This window comes from Notolabrus celidotus, chromosome 8 (genome assembly GCF_009762535.1).
Source record: "Notolabrus celidotus isolate fNotCel1 chromosome 8, fNotCel1.pri, whole genome shotgun sequence".
NCBI lineage: Eukaryota > Metazoa > Chordata > Actinopteri > Labriformes > Labridae > Notolabrus > Notolabrus celidotus.
In genome coordinates, this window is record NC_048279.1 from 19,824,072 (window position 1) to 19,842,618 (window position 18,547).

At 39.8% G+C, this 18,547-nt stretch overlaps 2 protein-coding genes across 2 annotated transcripts; one reads left to right on the top strand and one right to left on the bottom strand.

Annotated features, from left to right (window-relative positions):
- Window positions 1-165: 165 nt before the first annotated feature.
- Window positions 166-8,800, bottom strand: LOC117817864 (zinc-binding protein A33-like). Its single transcript, XM_034690669.1, has 6 exons — window positions 8,098-8,800; window positions 7,253-7,348; window positions 5,491-5,724; window positions 5,280-5,302; window positions 4,475-4,590; window positions 166-3,303 (listed from the first exon to the last, which is right to left on the bottom strand). The coding sequence occupies exons 1-6, from the start codon at window positions 8,614-8,616 to the stop codon at window positions 2,738-2,740; spliced, it is 1,554 nt and encodes a 517-aa protein (XP_034546560.1). The 5' UTR covers window positions 8,617-8,800; the 3' UTR covers window positions 166-2,737.
- Window positions 8,801-13,732: 4,932 nt separating this feature from the next.
- Window positions 13,733-17,680, top strand: LOC117817870 (endonuclease domain-containing 1 protein-like). The gene is made up of 2 exons (XM_034690675.1): window positions 13,733-14,038; window positions 16,349-17,680. The coding sequence occupies exons 1-2, from the start codon at window positions 13,733-13,735 to the stop codon at window positions 16,955-16,957; spliced, it is 915 nt and encodes a 304-aa protein (XP_034546566.1). The 3' UTR covers window positions 16,958-17,680.
- The last annotated feature ends 867 nt before the right edge of the window (window positions 17,681-18,547 follow it).

Here is an 18,547-nt window from a genome sequence, read left to right on the forward strand (position 1 = left end):
GGGTGACAGAGGGAGCGGCGGCAGCAGAGCAGTAATGTAGAAGTGAAGGCTTGTGTTACTGCATGTTGATCCACCAGGAATAAGATCTAATTACCGATCAGGAGGACAGAAGGGCTGGACTTGACATAGCCCTGACAGTGAATGGTAAATGTATCGGCAGATGACTCACAGAGACAACAGATCGGTTTTATTTGGGTCAGAGAATTCTCATTATTTATTAGTTTGTAACAGTAGTCACAGATCACACTGGATCGCTCTATTGGCACAAGAGACTGACTAAGAAGAACTAATTAACCTTAACTGGACACTGAAAGAAGGCCAGTAAACACAACATCAAACACAAAACAGTGACAGGTAATCAAACGATTGACTGAATGATAAATCATACTAACTAATCTATTTACACCAGTAATGTTCAACCTTGTAAATGAAATGTTCAGTCAGTTTTCATTTCCATGCACCCTGAATTAGTCCCACTCTGTGTCTGTTGTTTGAGGTTCTGTTTTATGTTGCATAACATTTTAATATGCGCACATCAAACACAGTCTGAACAAAGCAGTTACCACAATTAACACTACAAAGATGTATTGGTTGAATTTGAGTTTAGAATCTAGTGTTGAGAAATCGGCGGGATGTCCCTCTTCTCATGTGTTTACAATCATCCAGTTGACTCTCATTCTGGTTTTTCACACTGTAATGTTGCCTGTTGCTGTTTTAGACTGTGTCGGTGTATTTCTGTCAGTCAGAGAGAAGGATCCCTGCTCTGTTGCTCTTCCTGATGCTTCTCACATTTATCTCTGATAACGTTTTTTTTCATGGATCACTTGTATACTTAGAAAGTGGAGTCCCTTGAGACAAATGTGTGACTAGAATAAGTCCTAAAATGACACACAAACCTGACAACTAGTAAGAATAATTTTGGCATCATTTTTCAACAGGAACTCATCCCTAAAAGCTAAATCTAGCCTTCATGTAGTCCAATGAAGCCCAAAAGCTGTGCAACACAAAACACTATGGAAGCATACAAAGTTGGTTTTGGGCGCACTCTAGTGGAATTAAAAATATGAGCAAAAAACACCACTAGGAACATATCTTAAACACTGGGTTGAGTGTGGCTGCAGTTGGACATTTAGAGATTAAAAAAAGGCATGTCAAGTAACTTTTGTGAAACCCTCTCTACACTTCATGCAACCATTCGCATAACAATGTTGAAAACAAACCAGTAAAAAAATATAGAATTTTCTATGTTATTTTAAAACACATAGTAAATTCTTAAGATTCTTAAAATCCACTGATTCTGTCTTAAAGAACCTCTGAAGAGTTTTCTTGGACACAAACACAAATATTGTGTGAAAGAAAACTCATTCAAACATTCAACGTCACCTAAAACATATTGTGTGCCCTTGAACTTGAAAATGGGTCCTTCACATTTTAAAGCATTTGTTGTCACATTGCTGTTGCTTATTGTGTCTGACTACCAGCTGTGGAGCCATGGGACAATCAGGTCCTAAACAAAATCTTGAAGAACAAGGCTAAAATCCCAAATCAAACAAAGTTTGTTTTTAATGCTAATTTCTAGAATATAACTATATATTAAAGATGCAAATACTTAAAATTCTGTACCAGAATAATAATCTTTACCTCAATGAGGAAGAAAAGAGTCAAGACAAATACTTCAAACTCTTTAACCCTCCTGTTTTGTTGTGGGTCAAATTGACCCTATTTTAGGCAATATATGTCTTCCAAACCAGCTAAATGCAGCATAAAAATCTGGGCAGCATGTGACAGAAGAGGTGTCGTGTTCATTTATCAACATCACTTCATAAAAAAAGATATTCAAAATGTAAAATAAAATTAACAAAAATCTTTGTCATGTAAAACTATTGTATTTATATTTAGGACTTTCCAATGTACATTAAAAAAAGTTTTAACATGAATTTTAATGAAAAACAAGTAAGTTATCCTCATAGAGCCATGATCTGTGAGAATTGGACCATTGGACTTAATCTTGATTTAAATGGTTAGTAATGCAGTTACAAATTAGATTAAAGAGAAATATGTTTTGTGATTTTTTTGGGTTCTGGTTCTGACACTTTTGGATAATTTAATATGCCCCGGATCAAATTGACCCAGGTACATTATTGCTGTTCCAGAGAAAGGAACGTAACAGGAGGGTTAAGTTCATTATTTTGTAAGAAATGTGACTCAATAAGAGTAAATGTCTGATTCATTTGGGACTTTTTTCAGTTGGGGATTAATGCACTTTGGGTGCAGTAGATTGGTCTGATGACAGCAGCAGTCAAAATATAATAAAGTGCCAATGTCAGAAAGAAACCTTTAAAACAGTGTGAAAGTTTTGCTCACTTATGTTTCTTTATGGTTTCACATTAAATTTAATTTTAGCATGAGAAAAAACAAACATCAGATATAGGCTACACAATACTTGATAAAAATATCTTTTTTTGGTTTAAGCTTTTGTGATATTTATTGAGAAATTTAAAAAGGAATAAGTTAAAGTATCTCTATTTTTGTTCTTTAGTAGTTGTCTCCTTTTATTTATAGTTGTAAAATAATGTGACAGGGTAACCTGCATGGTCATCATCACTTCAGTAATAAAATGTCTTCATGATGAGGCAGATGTGTAGATGCTCATTAAATGAGTCCATTTGAGTTCATTAGTTGCTGAAACTTCTGCAGTTTTATTGTCAGATTGTCAGTCCTCTGATTAAACAGATGTCTATCCCCAGTGTGGTGTTACTATGGTGAGCGGCTCGCGGTTGTATCCATCAAGGATCGGCCAGGGGTTGAAGTATGGAAAAACTGGCTCTTTGAATTCAGCATCATAGAAGGTGAAAAGGTGGCTCATGTCTCCTGCATCATAAAACCCCACCTCACCACGACTGTAGTCCAGAAAGACCCCCACCCTCCTGGGGGGTTTGGTGGGATATATCAAGGTGTCCTCTGCATCAGTGCACGCTTCATACTCACAGGTGCCGTCACAGTTGTCCCTCAGCACCATGGTCCAGAAACCGTCATCAGGGCAGAGGCTGATCTCCTCCTTCCTGTTAACGGAGGCTTTGGCAACGCCCAGACCCCAAGCTGTCTTGGAGCCCACCTCCACTTCCCAGTAGTGTCTGCCGGAGGAAAAGGCCTCAGAGCCCAGGACGATGTTATAGCGGGTGAAGCGCTCTGGGTTGTTGGGCAGGTTTGGCTGGATATTCCCCACCTGGACCATGGTGCAACATGAGGAAACCCACAGGCAGGGGTAGGCTGTGTTTGGGTCAAGGGTCACTGGTGTGATAGCTGTAATGAAAAAACAAGTTTGACGAGTTAAAATGGAGCAACGCAACATCTGAAATGTGCTTACAGAGAGCCACCCGAAGGAGACTCCTTGGCTGTGACCTTCAACAAGATACTGAACACTACCTGCTCAACACGTGTAAGACGAGCAGGCAAAAAGCATCAGGTACATGGATACAAATTAAAAATATATGATACTGCGTCAGGACAGAAAACTGTGATGTTATTCTATACAGTCATTAAAGCCAGCACTGAAGTTCAGTGTTACACAATCAACAGCAGAGAGTGATGACAAATGTCAGGAATAAGTGTTAGTAAGCCCGACTTATACAATAGGAAAGATGAGATTATGTTTGAAAGCAAATACAGATGAGTCTGAAACATAAATGCAAAGTGAAAGACTTATTTAACAAATTAAGATTTTTCAAAAGGGGGCATGTTACAGCCAAACAGCTAGTCATGGGAGAAATACTCCTGGACAGTAAAAAGCAGTTATGTGGCTCTGGAGGAGCCAATAAATCTGGATTTCTGTTTCAGTCACTCAAGTTTGTTTCTCAATTATGAGAGTAAACACTTCAAAAGAAAATATATTGCAGTAGAATACTTTTTCAAGGAATAATCTGGTATAACACAAATACGTCTATTTTTATGTTATCTGCACTGTACAAGTCCTTTACATTTAAACAAGACAGTTCGTCTAGTACAAGGGTTCCCGGACTTTACAGCCCACGACCCCCAAAATATAGGTGCCAAAGACCCGCAACCCCCACTGTCGCTCAAAGTGATTTAATGTGGCTTCATTTAGCTGGTCTGCAGAAAATTATTATACCTATATGAGCCTGTGTCTGTGTTTCCTGTGCCATTATGAATTAAGCTACTGCTACTGATACTTTTGATAATTAACTGTTCACTAACCCTGAACTTAGGAGTTATTTGGCAACAAAGAAAGGCAGAAAACTCATTACATTTTCTATTTTAGGTTTTATTTCAAGTTTAGCTACTATTATTGTCTATATATTTTACAATAATGGGTAAAATGTACTATTTTTAGATGACTTGAAAAGAAAAAAAATTCTGGAAGACATCTCACGACCCCCCATTTGTGTCTCGCGACCCCAACTTTGTAAGTGTGTTCACTCTGTGTGGGTGTGGGTGTGGGTGTGGGTATTCATACCTGGTTGAAAAATTTTACTCATTTTCCTCCAGGTCTTGTACTGCAGGGGCCCCAGGAATTCTCCTGTCTGCAGACTAACACTCACCTCTGGGGGGCGGTCAAACAAGCTCTCAACCCTGACAGAGAGAAGAAGAGAGGTCAGACAAAGGTTCCCTGAAAGGTTCCCTGTACTAGGCTCGCCTTTCAAAAGTGTATGCTTCACAGGAAGTATTTTAAGTAATAAAGGACTGTCCAATCGTATTTTAAAACATTGCACATGTAACCCTGTAGATTTCTCTTTTGTTTCACTTAAAAAGGACAGATTAAGGCCAGTGTGAGTGAGGTCAAACGTGAGTTAGATCTACACTCTTTGTCATCTGGTTAAAATCTCTATTGTCGAAGCCCTTAGTAAACCCTTGTTTTCAAAGATGCTGTATGAATAAAGTTGGTATTTTTGTATTATTATTCTTAAAGAGAAATGGGAAATAAAACAGGTGAAACCATTCTCTTTCATGGTTTTGATGCTAGATCTACCACAGCACTTCTTTTGTTTTAATCATTTGGTCTTTAACTGTCAGATGAGGAAGTCAGAAGACCCAGATGACTCAATGAAACACAGTCACAGTAATGCCCCGTCATTTTGGTTCAACCACACTTACAGTCAATTACAAAACAACACATCATTTCCTGTTACTGCGAAGGTGTAAATGAGGCCAGCTTTGTGAAGACATAGAAGGGGAAATTACGAGGACATTGTGTGGAACTTAACCTGTAACCAAAAAAGAAATCAGTGTTGATGAATGATTGTGATCAAGATAATGCTCACCCTCCAATGAAATCTTTGATTCCCTGAAACAGAGCAGACAAACACAAGCTTGTGATTACATCATTCTTCTTTTATCGTGTAGACAATATCTCTGATTCAGCAGAACAAAATTCTTTGGTATTTTCAACTTCAGCTATTCTCTAGAAAAAATATTGTGTTGTATAAGTATTGCTTCTTGATTATCCTCTTCCTCCGCCCCCTCCTCTCTCACCTTGAGCTGCTCTGGGTTTTCTTCTTCTCTCAGTTTGATGCCGAGCTTGTCAGCCGTACTTTCCAGCTGGCTGAGCTGCTCCGTGGTCTTAGTAAGCGCCTCCTCCAGCTGGTTGAGCTTCTCCTCTTTTTGCTTCTTCAGTTTCTCCTTAATGCGCTCCTCCTCCTCCTGAAGGAACTCCCTCAGGAGGCTAAACTCTGCAGTGACCTTCTCTTCCATGTCTCCTGCTCGCTCCTGAGGACATGAGAAGGACTCTTGTTAGCAAGAACACGGCAGACTTTATACTTTCTGCTAAAGTAATCTCTGAGGTAAAATATGCCGTGTGACTTCAAAGGTCAGACAAAAAAACCTTCTGTTTTCCTGTTTGGTCACTTCACTTCTGAACTTAAATGTTGTTTTTGTGTGAGGTTTAATAAAATACCCAGGTCTTCCATCAGTTTTTTACTTTGAGTGAACAACTTAAGAGAGTATATTGTACCAATAGTCGGTATTAATGTGATACAGTCAGTGAAGATTGTAATTAAGTGATAATGTACTTATATGTTTTTATTTTTATTTTCCTACTCATTTAGATTTCCACGCTACTAAATTGCTGTCTGATAAAGTTACTTTTTTATTGTTATTTTTTGTTTTTGCAAAATCATTCCAGTACAGCCAATATAGTAAAATAGTTTACAGTCTTTTTCTTAAACGAACACACACATCTTGGTGCAGCTTACCAAAACACCAGTTCTCCTCGGGACCCATTAACATAATATGAATAGTAACACTCTTGCATGCCTCTTTAACTTGTGACAACGTTTTTGGTGTTGCAGCATGGTTAAGTGTAAAGACACACACACACACACACACACACACACACACACACACACACACACACACACACACACACACAGGCAGAAAGAGAAATATGCAGGAAAAGACGAATTGACAAACTTCCTCTTTATCTTGTTGACCCACATCCTGTCATACTGGCAGAGAAACAGAAGTGAAAACTCGTGCATGTGCACTTAAACTGGGTCAAACAGACAGCGAGACAGACAGGAAAACATACAATGCTGAGACAATCTGACAGACAGACAGAGAGGAATGGACAGACGGTGTGAAAAAGGCCTGGAGGAGAGACACATGCAGTCATCTGCTGCAGAAACACTACATCTCAGCAACACACTACACTCTTATCTCTGTTAAACACACAGGGAGAGAGGGAGAGAGAGCCAGAAAGAGAGAGAGAGCGAGAGAGAAAGGCAGAGGCCAAAAGGCAGAGACTTCTGTTTTAAGGTGAATGCTGCTTTGGTGGAAGTCTATCTTCTGTCAGCTGTTATCTCTCTATGAGGGTGTGTGTATAGCAAGCATTTTTGAACATGCTGTTTGTGTACGTGTGTGTGTGTGAGTGTGTCTGTCTGTCCTTGAAAGATGAGATCGTGAGAAAGTCAAACATGACAGGACATGTAAAAATGTCTATAAAACCTTTCATTTTCAGGAAGAACCTCTGCAGCTGAAACACATGAGAATCCTCACATTCACATGCTGAGTAACAACCTGTGTCACCATCAGTCATAATTGGCATGAGTCACCCATCACTCACGTCTGTCTGACAGGTAAAGGTGGAGGAATGTAGGAGAGTGTTGCTTAGCTACCAGAAAATCTGGTCTTACACAAAAACACAGGTCTTTTTCTTTCTTATGCTTGGGTTGTTTGAGGATATGTCCTGTCTTCATCAACCAGCCCACAAACACATCACACACACACACGTTAGTACCTTGATAAGAAGGATCTTTTCATTGGTCCTTGTCTGGAAGAGTGTGGCCTCCTCTGTCTGAAGCTGAACCCTCTCCAGAGCAACAGACAGCTTATCCTGTAGCAGAAATAAAGAATTGCATGCAAAACAGGGTTAAGATGAGGAGATTCTAAACCAGATTACACCTAGAGAGGAGTTGATTTGATTTGTGCCTCTATCTGAACAACATTATCTTGGATGGGAGTCATATGATGCCAACTGTTCTTCACTGAAACCTTTGACCCATAAATTCAAACAAAACAGGAATTCAGCACCAGTAAAAAAAAATGTTAAAGCACACTGAGAGAACCTCTCAGAGTCTTTAAACAAACAAAATGAGGATGGTCGTGTTTTAAGAGCAGGGGGGAGTGTGGAGCTCACAGTGGGCTGCTGAATTCCTGTAGAACAAGTACCTAAAGGCAGCTGCATGGGGCAAACAAGGACCCTGCCTTTGAAAAACACTTCCATATCAAAGTATGTGATCTGAGAAAGCCATGTCTGCCAAAGAGCAGATTCTTAATAAACAGGGTTAAACTAGACTTAGAAAAGTGTATCAAACTTCTATAAGGAGAGGAGTGCAACCTAACTTTAACACATTAGATAATGGCACTCCCTCAAACTTAAATTTCATTGTGTGGTTCTGGATATTATGAGAGCAAATACATTATATAACAAAGAGTAGTTGTAGAGTTTCAGAGCAAGTACTTTATCTTGGAATGTAGTCTGTACACGCCTGGCTTCAAGTTCAGATTTCCCTGTATCACAGGCCTCATGAGATTAAGATTTACAGAAACGGACGTGTCTGAACTCATACGCTGACACAGTACCTTGTAGTTTTCAAATGCTTCGTTAATGGGAATGACATTGTGGGTCTTGTGGTCCCTGGACATCCCACACACCAGACAGATGGGCAGCTGATCGTCTTCGCAGTACAGCTTTAGCTTTTCCTCGTGCTCCTCACACATATCCAAACACAGGCGCGGCCAGTGCCCGCTGGATGAGGCCAAACTGCTCATACTAGACCCGGGCTCCCGCTCCTCCGGCTCCTCCAGGGCACCTACGTGATCCCACCCGGTTATCCCCAAGGCTGGGTCCATGACCCCGGCTCTGCGCACACTGTCCACGACGTTGCACAGCAGCGAGTTTGGGCGCAGCTTACGCGCGCACGACTTTCTACACTTTGGACAACTCGACAACTCGTCCGCTTTGGCTTCCCAACACTGGATGATGCACACCTGGCAGAAGTGGTGTCCGCACTCTAGGATGACCGGGTCACGGAAGAGCTCCAAACACACAGGACAAGTGAGTTCCGACTGCAGTTCTTCAAGCGCGCTGGCCTCCGCCATTCTTCGCAGCGCGCATAGTCCTTAAAAGAAACGTTTGATGGCTACAGAGTGAAGACCAGACTGCCTTCCCGTTCACATGAGAGAGGGAGTGGTTTGGGGTTGAAGCTGACAGCAGAGCGAGTGCTTTCACGGAAGAGGCAGAGGGCGTGCAGCAACAGGCTCGTGCTGCAGCTGATGAAGCTGCGCAGTCACAGGACGCGCGGTCACAAGCCCGGAGCCAAACAGCTTTTCTTTTCCAAAAGAGAACATCAGTGGAAATCAAGTCCATGCAATATAAATGTTAATTAAACTATATGTAAAGAGTCAGTTTTCACTTCATTCAAGCCTTTAGTGGCCATTTGTCATAAAAAAAACCCTCCAAGAATAATTAAAAGTATCAAACTCAAACTTTAACTAAACACAAGGGTCACTGATGCACCGTGGGGATGTGATGTACGCAGGCAAAAGAAGTCCACTGTCCATGCAAAAGTTCCGCGGTTTCCAATGGTTTATTTTGATGGCAAGCAAGCAAACAAAAGGAACAAATAGATTCACGGCTCCTGCTGCCTCTCTTGCGCAGGTAAAAACCATAGGCCCACCCAGCCAGGTGCATGCTGGCCTTCTGCCACCTACACAGCAAATTGGACAGTGTATATGTAACTCTATAAGAATTAACTTTACATCATTTGAGTCCAAGTTCTCAGTGTTAATTTAACACTGGACATCAGAGTTGACATTTTAACACTAAATAAGAGTTAAAATCCAAACACTCAGAGTGTTAAAATACACTCATTCATGGGCAGTATTTAACTCTGCTGTGAGTAACTATAACTCTTGCCATATTTACAGATGTAGCACTAAACAACTAAATACAAAAAATAAACAAATAGCTTCAACAAAGCCAATAGAAAAGGTGACTGGTGAGACATTCAGGCCTTATTCATTTGTAGCTCAGCAGTTTCTAACTCCAATTTAGCAGGTAAAGAAGCTGTAGCTATATAATCCAATGAAGATGTCTATAGAAGTTTAAAGATTAACCTGGGCCATGGAGGAGTAAAGTCATGAAGCAACATGGAAAACCGGTCTCTTATCTGATCTATCGAGTATTTCAAAGTGAAATACTCTCCCAACTGTTAACCCCTTAATGTAGTAGGGGACGACGTGTTTTACTTATTTATTTAATTATTTTGAAGGCTTTGATGAGATGTTTCACATGTTTGTTCTCTACATACAAACTAATATTCACCTTCAGCATTCTACCACAGGTGGGCGCCAAATATCTTAGTGTAGCATGCCATTTTTAGATTCAAAAGTCTGTCATTAATAAACCATAAACTGAAATATTTTACAATATTGAATGTGTTTTAAATGAATAAAAATGTCAAAATGAACAGGGTTCCACTCGATGGGGCTAGCAGGCATTTACTTAGAACAGGCAGTTAGCTTACTTTGCTCATTTACCCCTATGACACTTTGTTAAAAGTACACAAGAACCACCTATACACGGCCTGTAGTAACACCCTTCTTTTAAACCTTTTGTTTTACATATAATTGGAGTTATGATATCATTATAAAAAGTTTGCTGGTAGCTGATTAAATTGATGAGGCTAAAGTTTTGCTGTGAAACCTAGCCTAAATAAATTAACACATTGTTTAAACTCAACTCAACTCAGCTTTATTTATATAGCACATTTCATACATAAAAACATGCAGCCCAAAGTGCTTCACAGAATAACAGAGACAGAAACAACAGCAATGGTGAAATTATAAAAGGCATGATTATAAATAAAATACTTAAAAATAAAATAAAATCAAGACAGTAAAATTAATAAGATAAGTAATAGTGGAAAGAAAAGTTGAAAATAAGCTAGCGTTAACAAGATCAGATCAATACAAGAAATAAAACGATAAATAAATAATTGAATAAGATAAATATATGTTAAAGCAATGATTCAATAAAAAATGATAAAATAATTTTACAAAATAATAAAAATAATAATAATATTGCAGTTAAGGGCTAAAAAGAAATTACTCCAAATTAAAGCTAGATTAAAAAGGTAAGTCTTAAGTTTACTTTTAAAAACACCCAGAGTAACCCCAACACATCTTTTTTCCAAACTTATCAAAGTAGTATTCGGTCTCTATACCAAACTGAACTGAGAGAAGATTCGCAAAAGGACAAAAAAAAAAGGAGGGGGTCACATTTTGGTCATTTTCAGGAAGACAGTAATCTGCTGCATCTACGACACCTCAGCAATATGCTCTTATCTCTGCTAAACACACACCCACACACAATGAGACAGACAGAGAGAGAGTGTGACATGAGACCCCACAGCAGCTTTAGACAGATATGATGTATTGAACATGTCTAAATGAAGCAGGTGTTTCATATGAAGTTCAAACAACACACTACAGCTTCTGATCCAGCACACAGATGTGGCACAGGGTTAACTGCTTTTCCTTTAAAATGTCCTCTTTCTGTGTTTTCTGTAGTTGTGTCTTGTTTGTGAAGGGATTGGCATTGGAAGTAATGCCTATTTCTGCTTGTAAAACATAGTGTAAGATTCAGCCCCTCTCCCAATCCCTGATGGTTTTTGTACTGTCTATAGATAAGACTCAGCAAATCTCCTCTGTGTGGAAACTGAAATTTGATCACTCATCATCATCCACAAGTTACCACTCATCACCAGTGATGTTTAAGTATCACTCACAGTCCAACCAGTTTCACTGACCCCATATGACTAGTTTCTTTCCCCTGTAGGATGTCATGACTTTAAGTGCTCACTAGATAGTCATAATAAATGGCCTCTGACCCATATGTCCAAGATGAGTTTGAAGATGTGTGCTCTTTTTTCTTATATAAATCTGGTCAGAAATGAGTCTTAAAAGTTTGTATTGAAAGAAAGAAGATTTCCAAAGATGAGTGTTTTGTCAAAGAGAGACATTAACCTTGCACATTATCAGACATAAACACAACTGCTCTGGGGGCGTTGGTGGCCTAACAATCTAAGCACACCCCATAAACAGAGGCTATAGTCCTCATTGCAGAGGTTGCCGGTTTGACTCCCGGCCGTGACCATTTGCTGCATGTATTCCCTCACTCTCTGATCCCCACATTTCCGGTCTCTCTTAAGCTTTCCAATCAATAAAGGCAAAAGAAAACCCCCAAAATATATAAAAAAACGGCTCTGACTAATAACATCTGAGTTAAACTGAAGTTAAACTTCCTTATAAATTATAAATATATTGCTTTTTTAATAAATCCTGTTGACTCTAGTATTTATACTAAAAAAAGATATCAGTGTCAGATAAAGTTATGCAAACTTCTAAGCCATATTCTCAAGTCTGCCTCCCAGCCTTTTTTACCCTGGTTTCCCCCCATGTGAACATCCCTTCTACCGGGGGCGATTCTTGGATCGGATGTTTAGGGGTGCTGAGCCAGGCAAGATACATTTCACTGTTTTGTACATTTTAATGCATTTCATTCCTACATTTGTGAAAGAAAAGTATAACACTTTTTGGGAAAGTCTGTGACTAAACCATCAAATCTGATAAAGGTTATTTAAATGCTGAGCTACAGCAAAGAGAAATGGATTGGAATCATAAAAGAAACATATGGTAACCCTAATTTCTGTGGAAAGACAACTCACTTAGATACAGCAGCTCCTCAACATATACACAAACAGTATGTATGTTTCAGGAGTAAACCAGCCCCCTATAGTGAGTACCAAAAATTGACATTGGAGTTATTTTTTGGACTTTCATTTGAAATGCAATGCACAACATGTAAAACGCGGTGGAGCTGCTGTATTTTTGTTGTTAAAATATAAAGTTTTAACCAAGTACTATATGGTTTTGAAAATTTTATAGCTTGTGAAAAAGGACATAGGCCTACAGTAAAACAAATTAAAAATCTCTCAAATTTTAGGGGTGCTGGGATTCAATTTAGAGGTGCTTCAGCACCCCCCAAAACAGGCTAGAAACACCTATGCCTCCTACAATTTAGCAATTGCTGAATAAAGTGAAAACAAAAGCACAAAATCCAGACTGGGGATTTTCTTCACCTTCAGACGTATAGAAACAAAGAATTATGGTCAAACAACAGGGAGGAAATGGAAGTGTTGTACAAAGTGTTTTAACTACTGAGTAATGTTTTGGGTTCCCGCAATGAGGAAAGCTTTGATGACGGAATAAAGAAGACCCCACAGAAACTTACTGAAATGAAAAAGGGCTGACGTGCTCTAAAGAGTCTAAATATGCATTCAGCAAATAATCTCCAATAATTATCTCACATGATAATCATAAACATTTTTGAAGATGAATCATACATTTCTGGGCACAGTTTGGGGCAGTGTATAAATGAAAGCCTTTTTACATTTACAGTGAGTTTCTCAACATCATTAACATCAACAAGTAGTCCATAGAGAGCATTGTGTAATCTGAGGTACTACCATCATGCTTCATCTTTGAGTGAGGGGGCAACAAAGCCGGGGTCTAAGATTCAGTAAGTAAATGCTTCAACACATCGAGAGGTCTGTGGTCTTTGAAGCACAAAAGCCTGGTTTCTGACCAGACAACAACAACTTCTAAAATAGCCAGGAACAACAGACTGCTTTGTGTGTTCCGGTTGCTTTTAACACATTTTTTGTTGCTATATTTTTAATAATGAGGATGTCACTGGGCACAGCCAAAGATGAAAACTATGATAAAGATATCCTTTGTCAGGAATAAAGAAACCTTCCTGTCAATCTAAGTGCTCACTCTTAAGTTTTGGACTGCAGATTATTTTTCCTCGCCATGCCACAATTACCAAATTGTAGAAAACTCCAAAAGAGATGTTCTCAACCTTGGCTGATTCAGCTAGAAAAGGGTATGAAGAGCCGTTGTTTCCAAGAAGGCAGCATGACTGCTGGTAAACAGGGGAAGTTTGAGTGCGAAAAGGAATAGGGGGTGGGTCCAAACGGTCACCCACAGGGTCATGCTGACAATGAATGTATAAGGAAACTGAGAGAGCTCTTAACACATTTACCCCAGACGCTGAATAGACACTATAGGTCTTATATAACTCAGGAGCTTTGTGGAAGAGAAAATCTTTCCACAGAGTCTTTGCATCTATCACTGACCTCTCTTGTGCAGGATGTCTCAAAGGAAGATGCTGCAGTCCTCTACTGGAGCTCTACTGCTCCTCCTGCCCTGGCTGGGTGGACTGGTCCTAGGTGAGATCAGCAGCGAATTCTCTCAGTGCCTCGACTTCTTCTATGACAGAACTCCACCGCAGGGCATCACTGCAGCAGGATATCAGCCTATATGCCAGCGTTACAGAAACCAGTACCACTTTGCCAGCCTGTACCACCGTCAGCATCGAGCACCACTGTACTCTGCGTATGTCCTCAGTCCTGCTGATGGCAAACGACCCAAGTCCACCTGGATGTATGAACCACAGGTAAGAGGCAAACAGTTTGTGGTGTTAAAGGGCATATTTTAAACTCCTACATAAGGCTGGTGCTTTTATGTATACTGAAATAATACAATCAGTTGCTGTTTGGTGCACCATTCTGAACCTAATGCAGTGAAATACAACAGTCATGTGGTGATTCTTGCCTTCACAGTGGAATAACCTTTTCTTGTGGACCTAGAGGAGATTAATGTAGGGGGATGCATTTGTGATACAGTTGAGCAAAAATGAATAACACAACCCCCATTAAAGGATCATTTATGTCAAAACACAAAGAGACACAAGGACACATGGAAAGGTTTGACGAAGAACTGACACAGAGGAGAGGAAACACATACTAATACACACTGGTTAACGAGCAATTAGACACAGGTAAGACAACAAGGCACAGGTGACTATGATGAGGACAGGGCACACATTCACAAAGGAGGGAAAACACAATAAGTAAAACTAGACAACACACGGGGATAAAATACTACAATGTTAAACAGGAATGCTTCTTTAAGTAGGTTTGCATGTGTTTTTTGGAGTTAACTGTGTCTAAATTCTGAAATCTGCATTCCTCAGGGGAATTTGGTTCCACATTTTATGAATACAAGACACAAGTTGATGTGCAGTGGTGGACAGTAACGGAGTAAATTTACTTGAGTACTGTACTTAAGTACATTTTTTGAGTATCTGTACTTTACCTGAGTATAATTTTTTGGGGTAACTTATTACTTTTACTCCACTACATTCATAAGATAATTATTGTACTTTTGACTCCACTACATTTCTATCAGTGCTCTAGTTACTCACTACTTTTGCTTTGAAGTCAGCTCATGAATTTCCTTCTCTTTTCTGAAATCTGATCCCTAAGACAGTAAAATGTGTTTGTGTAGTTCTGTTTGTAGTGGTTTAGTCATACCTGTATGTCGTGTGTTTCCACGGACATGAATGTGGAGCAAACACAGAGCAAATTTCACTCAGATCAGGCAGTTCATTTAGAGGTGGTAATGATGGCTATAATTCTCCACATGAGCACCCACGGTCATATCTTCAGCCCGTGTTAGAGGTTTTTGAAATGAAGAATGATACGTATCGTTTGAAATGTTCTCCCTGTTTCCCACTCTGCCCAAACATACAAAGATTCACTGTCCAACCTGAGAAAGCGTTTTGAGCCACATAACGTTTGTTTCATTCCAGATGAACATTTCAAACTAAGCTGTCTGTGCTTGGAGTAACTTAGTTTCTGTTTTTATTCCATGGTATAGTTTTTAGAGATTTCAAGTAATGGTTTCTAAATAAACATAATGTAACTGAATGTGCTCCTATGTATTCTTGAGTGCACTCATGCATTGTGAAAATACAACGTTTAGAGATTTTATAAGAAGTACTTTGAATACCAAAGTACTTCTTTGATCTGACAGAGCAACTTTCACTTGTATTGGAGTAATATTTGACATGGAGAATCTATACTTTGACTTAAGTAATGAAGCTGTGTACTTTGTCCATCACTGTTGATGTGTGAAAAAGAAGTTCTGCTTCATGTCAGTACTTGTTTGAAAAGTGTTGAAAGGAAATTATTTTTTGGGAACAACAATGCATTAATATTTTTCTGTTTAGATCAAGCGACAACCTCGAGCCGTGAGAATTGAAGCCAATGCAGAAGTGTTAAAAACTGCAGTTCATCGAGTGTTTGCTTGTGGCTGGTGCCGGAAGTACCGAAAACCACATACATACAAATAAAAAAAAAGACAATCTTTACAGCAGAAGTAAACGTGTTTACAGCCTGGTACAAAAGACGAGTATAGTCTGGATAAGACATTTCTCAATCGACACACACTGTAGGGGGATGGTTTTTTTCATAACGCTGCAATTTCGAAAGATATTAAGATTACTAGTTTTCCATTATGAGAGGCACAGCTGACTTGATTGACAGGCGGGAACACTGTGGCTGTTGGCTAGGAGGCTCAAAGCCCGCCTCTTTACGTCACAATCCCTCGACAGAAGTTAGGTTGAGTTCAACATTTCCACTATGGCCGTCGACTGGCCTCAAAACAGCGCTTCAGAAACAGATGGGCAACGTCACAGATACAACGTCCATTATTTATAGTCTACGGTTGAGATACAGGAGAAAGAAAAGTTACATTCATGAAGTATATAACCTCTTACTTTAGCAAACTTCATGAGATGGGGAATCAGTGACACGCTCGTTTTGTCCCAACAGTAGGAAGCACCACTAAGCTGAAAAAACATACTTCTTAAATGCTCCTGAATGTTGACCTGTTCCACTCCCTCTCTCTCTTTGTCATTCAGTTGGTGTTCTCCCGTGCCAGCCCAGAGATGAAAGCCTTCAACATCACCATGGACCAGAATGTGATTGAGAGCCAGGCGGTGTTTCAGGACTACAAGAACTCAAGCTTCACTAAAGGCCATCTCAATCCCAGCATGCACCAGAAGACAAAACAGAACCGTGAGGCCACATTCACACTGACAAACATTGTTCCTCAGAAAGCAGGCTCAAATTCTGGTCCCTGGAGCCGCCTGGAGAGTGAGGTTTTGAAGAAGTTCCAGACCTTCTGCAACGGATCGATGTATGTAATCACAGGAGGCATGCCGTATAAGTCTGAGCCCCACTGGATCAACAACAGGGTGTCTGTTCCTGAGTACATGTGGTCTGCTTACTGCTGCCCGTCTTACAGCGCCAACCGGACCAACTCCATGAGGCCATTTTTCCCCACATATGCCGCCGTGGGAAGAAATGACAAAAACAGTGATGAGGAGATAGTGCCGGTCAATATCAAGGCGAGAGCATCAATCAGGGGCTATGATGTGAGGAGGATGTCTTTGGAGACTCTGGAAGCCATCCTGAGACAAAGGCTGACTATGCCTATCAGTCTGTTCCAAGGACAGTGTCAGAATTAAAGGTGAAAACGTGGCTCTAGTTTCTGTTGCAATCATCTACTATATGGATGGCAGTATTCAACGATACAGCTTACATACAATCTTTGTAAGTGCTGAAGGAGTGTTCGATTAAGGTGAACATGATGATTTTCTCATAAAGGTTTGAAATTAATTTCCCACATAATTTGGGTTTCAAATAAATCACTTTATCTCTTGTGAATATCTTCTTGTGACACATCATCATGGTTTTATTCATTAACGTGACTGAAATAGGTTGAGGACCCCAGTCACATCAGCAAAGTGCCATCTGTTAATTTCCCTGAATTTGCTTCGAACTTCGCAGCTTTCTGCTGACTGCCTGATTATTTATAAAAACTTCAGCCTGTTGCAACTAACAAGGCAAATCAGCTTTCTGAAGTTGCATCCATTCTTCCCCCACTTGCGTCTTTTCTCTGTGTCTTAATCCCGCCCACCTAAATGCATGGAGAGATGTAAGGAAAAGAAGAGAATGAGAGAAGGGGCATGGAAACATGTTTTCAGAGTCATAAGACTTCCTCGTGAAGAGACATATGTTTGTGATGATGGTGTCAACAGATCATCACTTGATCAGCTGTCAGTCTGCTTCAACAGCTGTTTGTGTCTGCACATGTGCACTGTACTCATTGTAATAAATGCACAGTAAGAGTGTTCTGTCTCTGTTGCCTGTTTAACAAACACCTGCTCATTAAAGCAACCTGCACTCTGTTTCTCTGTGTCCTGCTTACAACTGTACATTTTTTCAAACACTTAATCACAAAAAATTGTGTTCAGTACTTGTGGTCATTTTGTCTATCTGATTGTGAAATCCTGCACAGATAGCCTACTTTTATGATGTCTCCGGAACACTAGAAATGATTCATTAGGTGTACAGTTTCAGGGAAAAGAGAAATTATCGAACACTTTTCAACCCAACACTCATTATTGATAAAGCCTACATGTTGTACTGAAGGTAAATGTATTAAAGCTGGGGTTGGTAGTCAGATTTAGATACACTCTTTGTTATACTGGTTAAAATGGTCTTTATGTCCCAATGGCAATCAATACATGATGTGTTCTTAAAGAAGAGCGAAAAAAAAGCTGCTATCTACAGCCGGAGTAAATCTGGGAAAACACCAACCAATCCCTGCCATCAGGAACCAAATTATGAAACCAATCAAATCCTGTCCTGTCGTTCTGCCCGCCTCCTGCACGTACATTTCATGTTTGTTTGTGCTTTTAACTTTCACTATGATAATGTTTTGGTGTTTTCTTACCGCTGAGTGAGACATGAGTTGACGTAGTGCGAAACACAAATGATGTGCTGAGGACCGGTTTTGAATCAGTCACAATAATATCGTCGCGATTAACTGGCGCTCGTGCATGTGGGGCGTCATTTTGGAGGGGGTGTTAGACGGAGTCCTGAGGAAATGCTACATTCAAATTCATACTAGTTTTCCGTGACTACCAACCCTAGCTTTAAGTGTACATGGCAAACAGACAGATTCCAATTCCTAAAGACAGGGCTTCATTATCTTCATAATAGCATTTAACAGGAGAAGTACATAATAATGTAAAGGAAATAAATCTTTTATC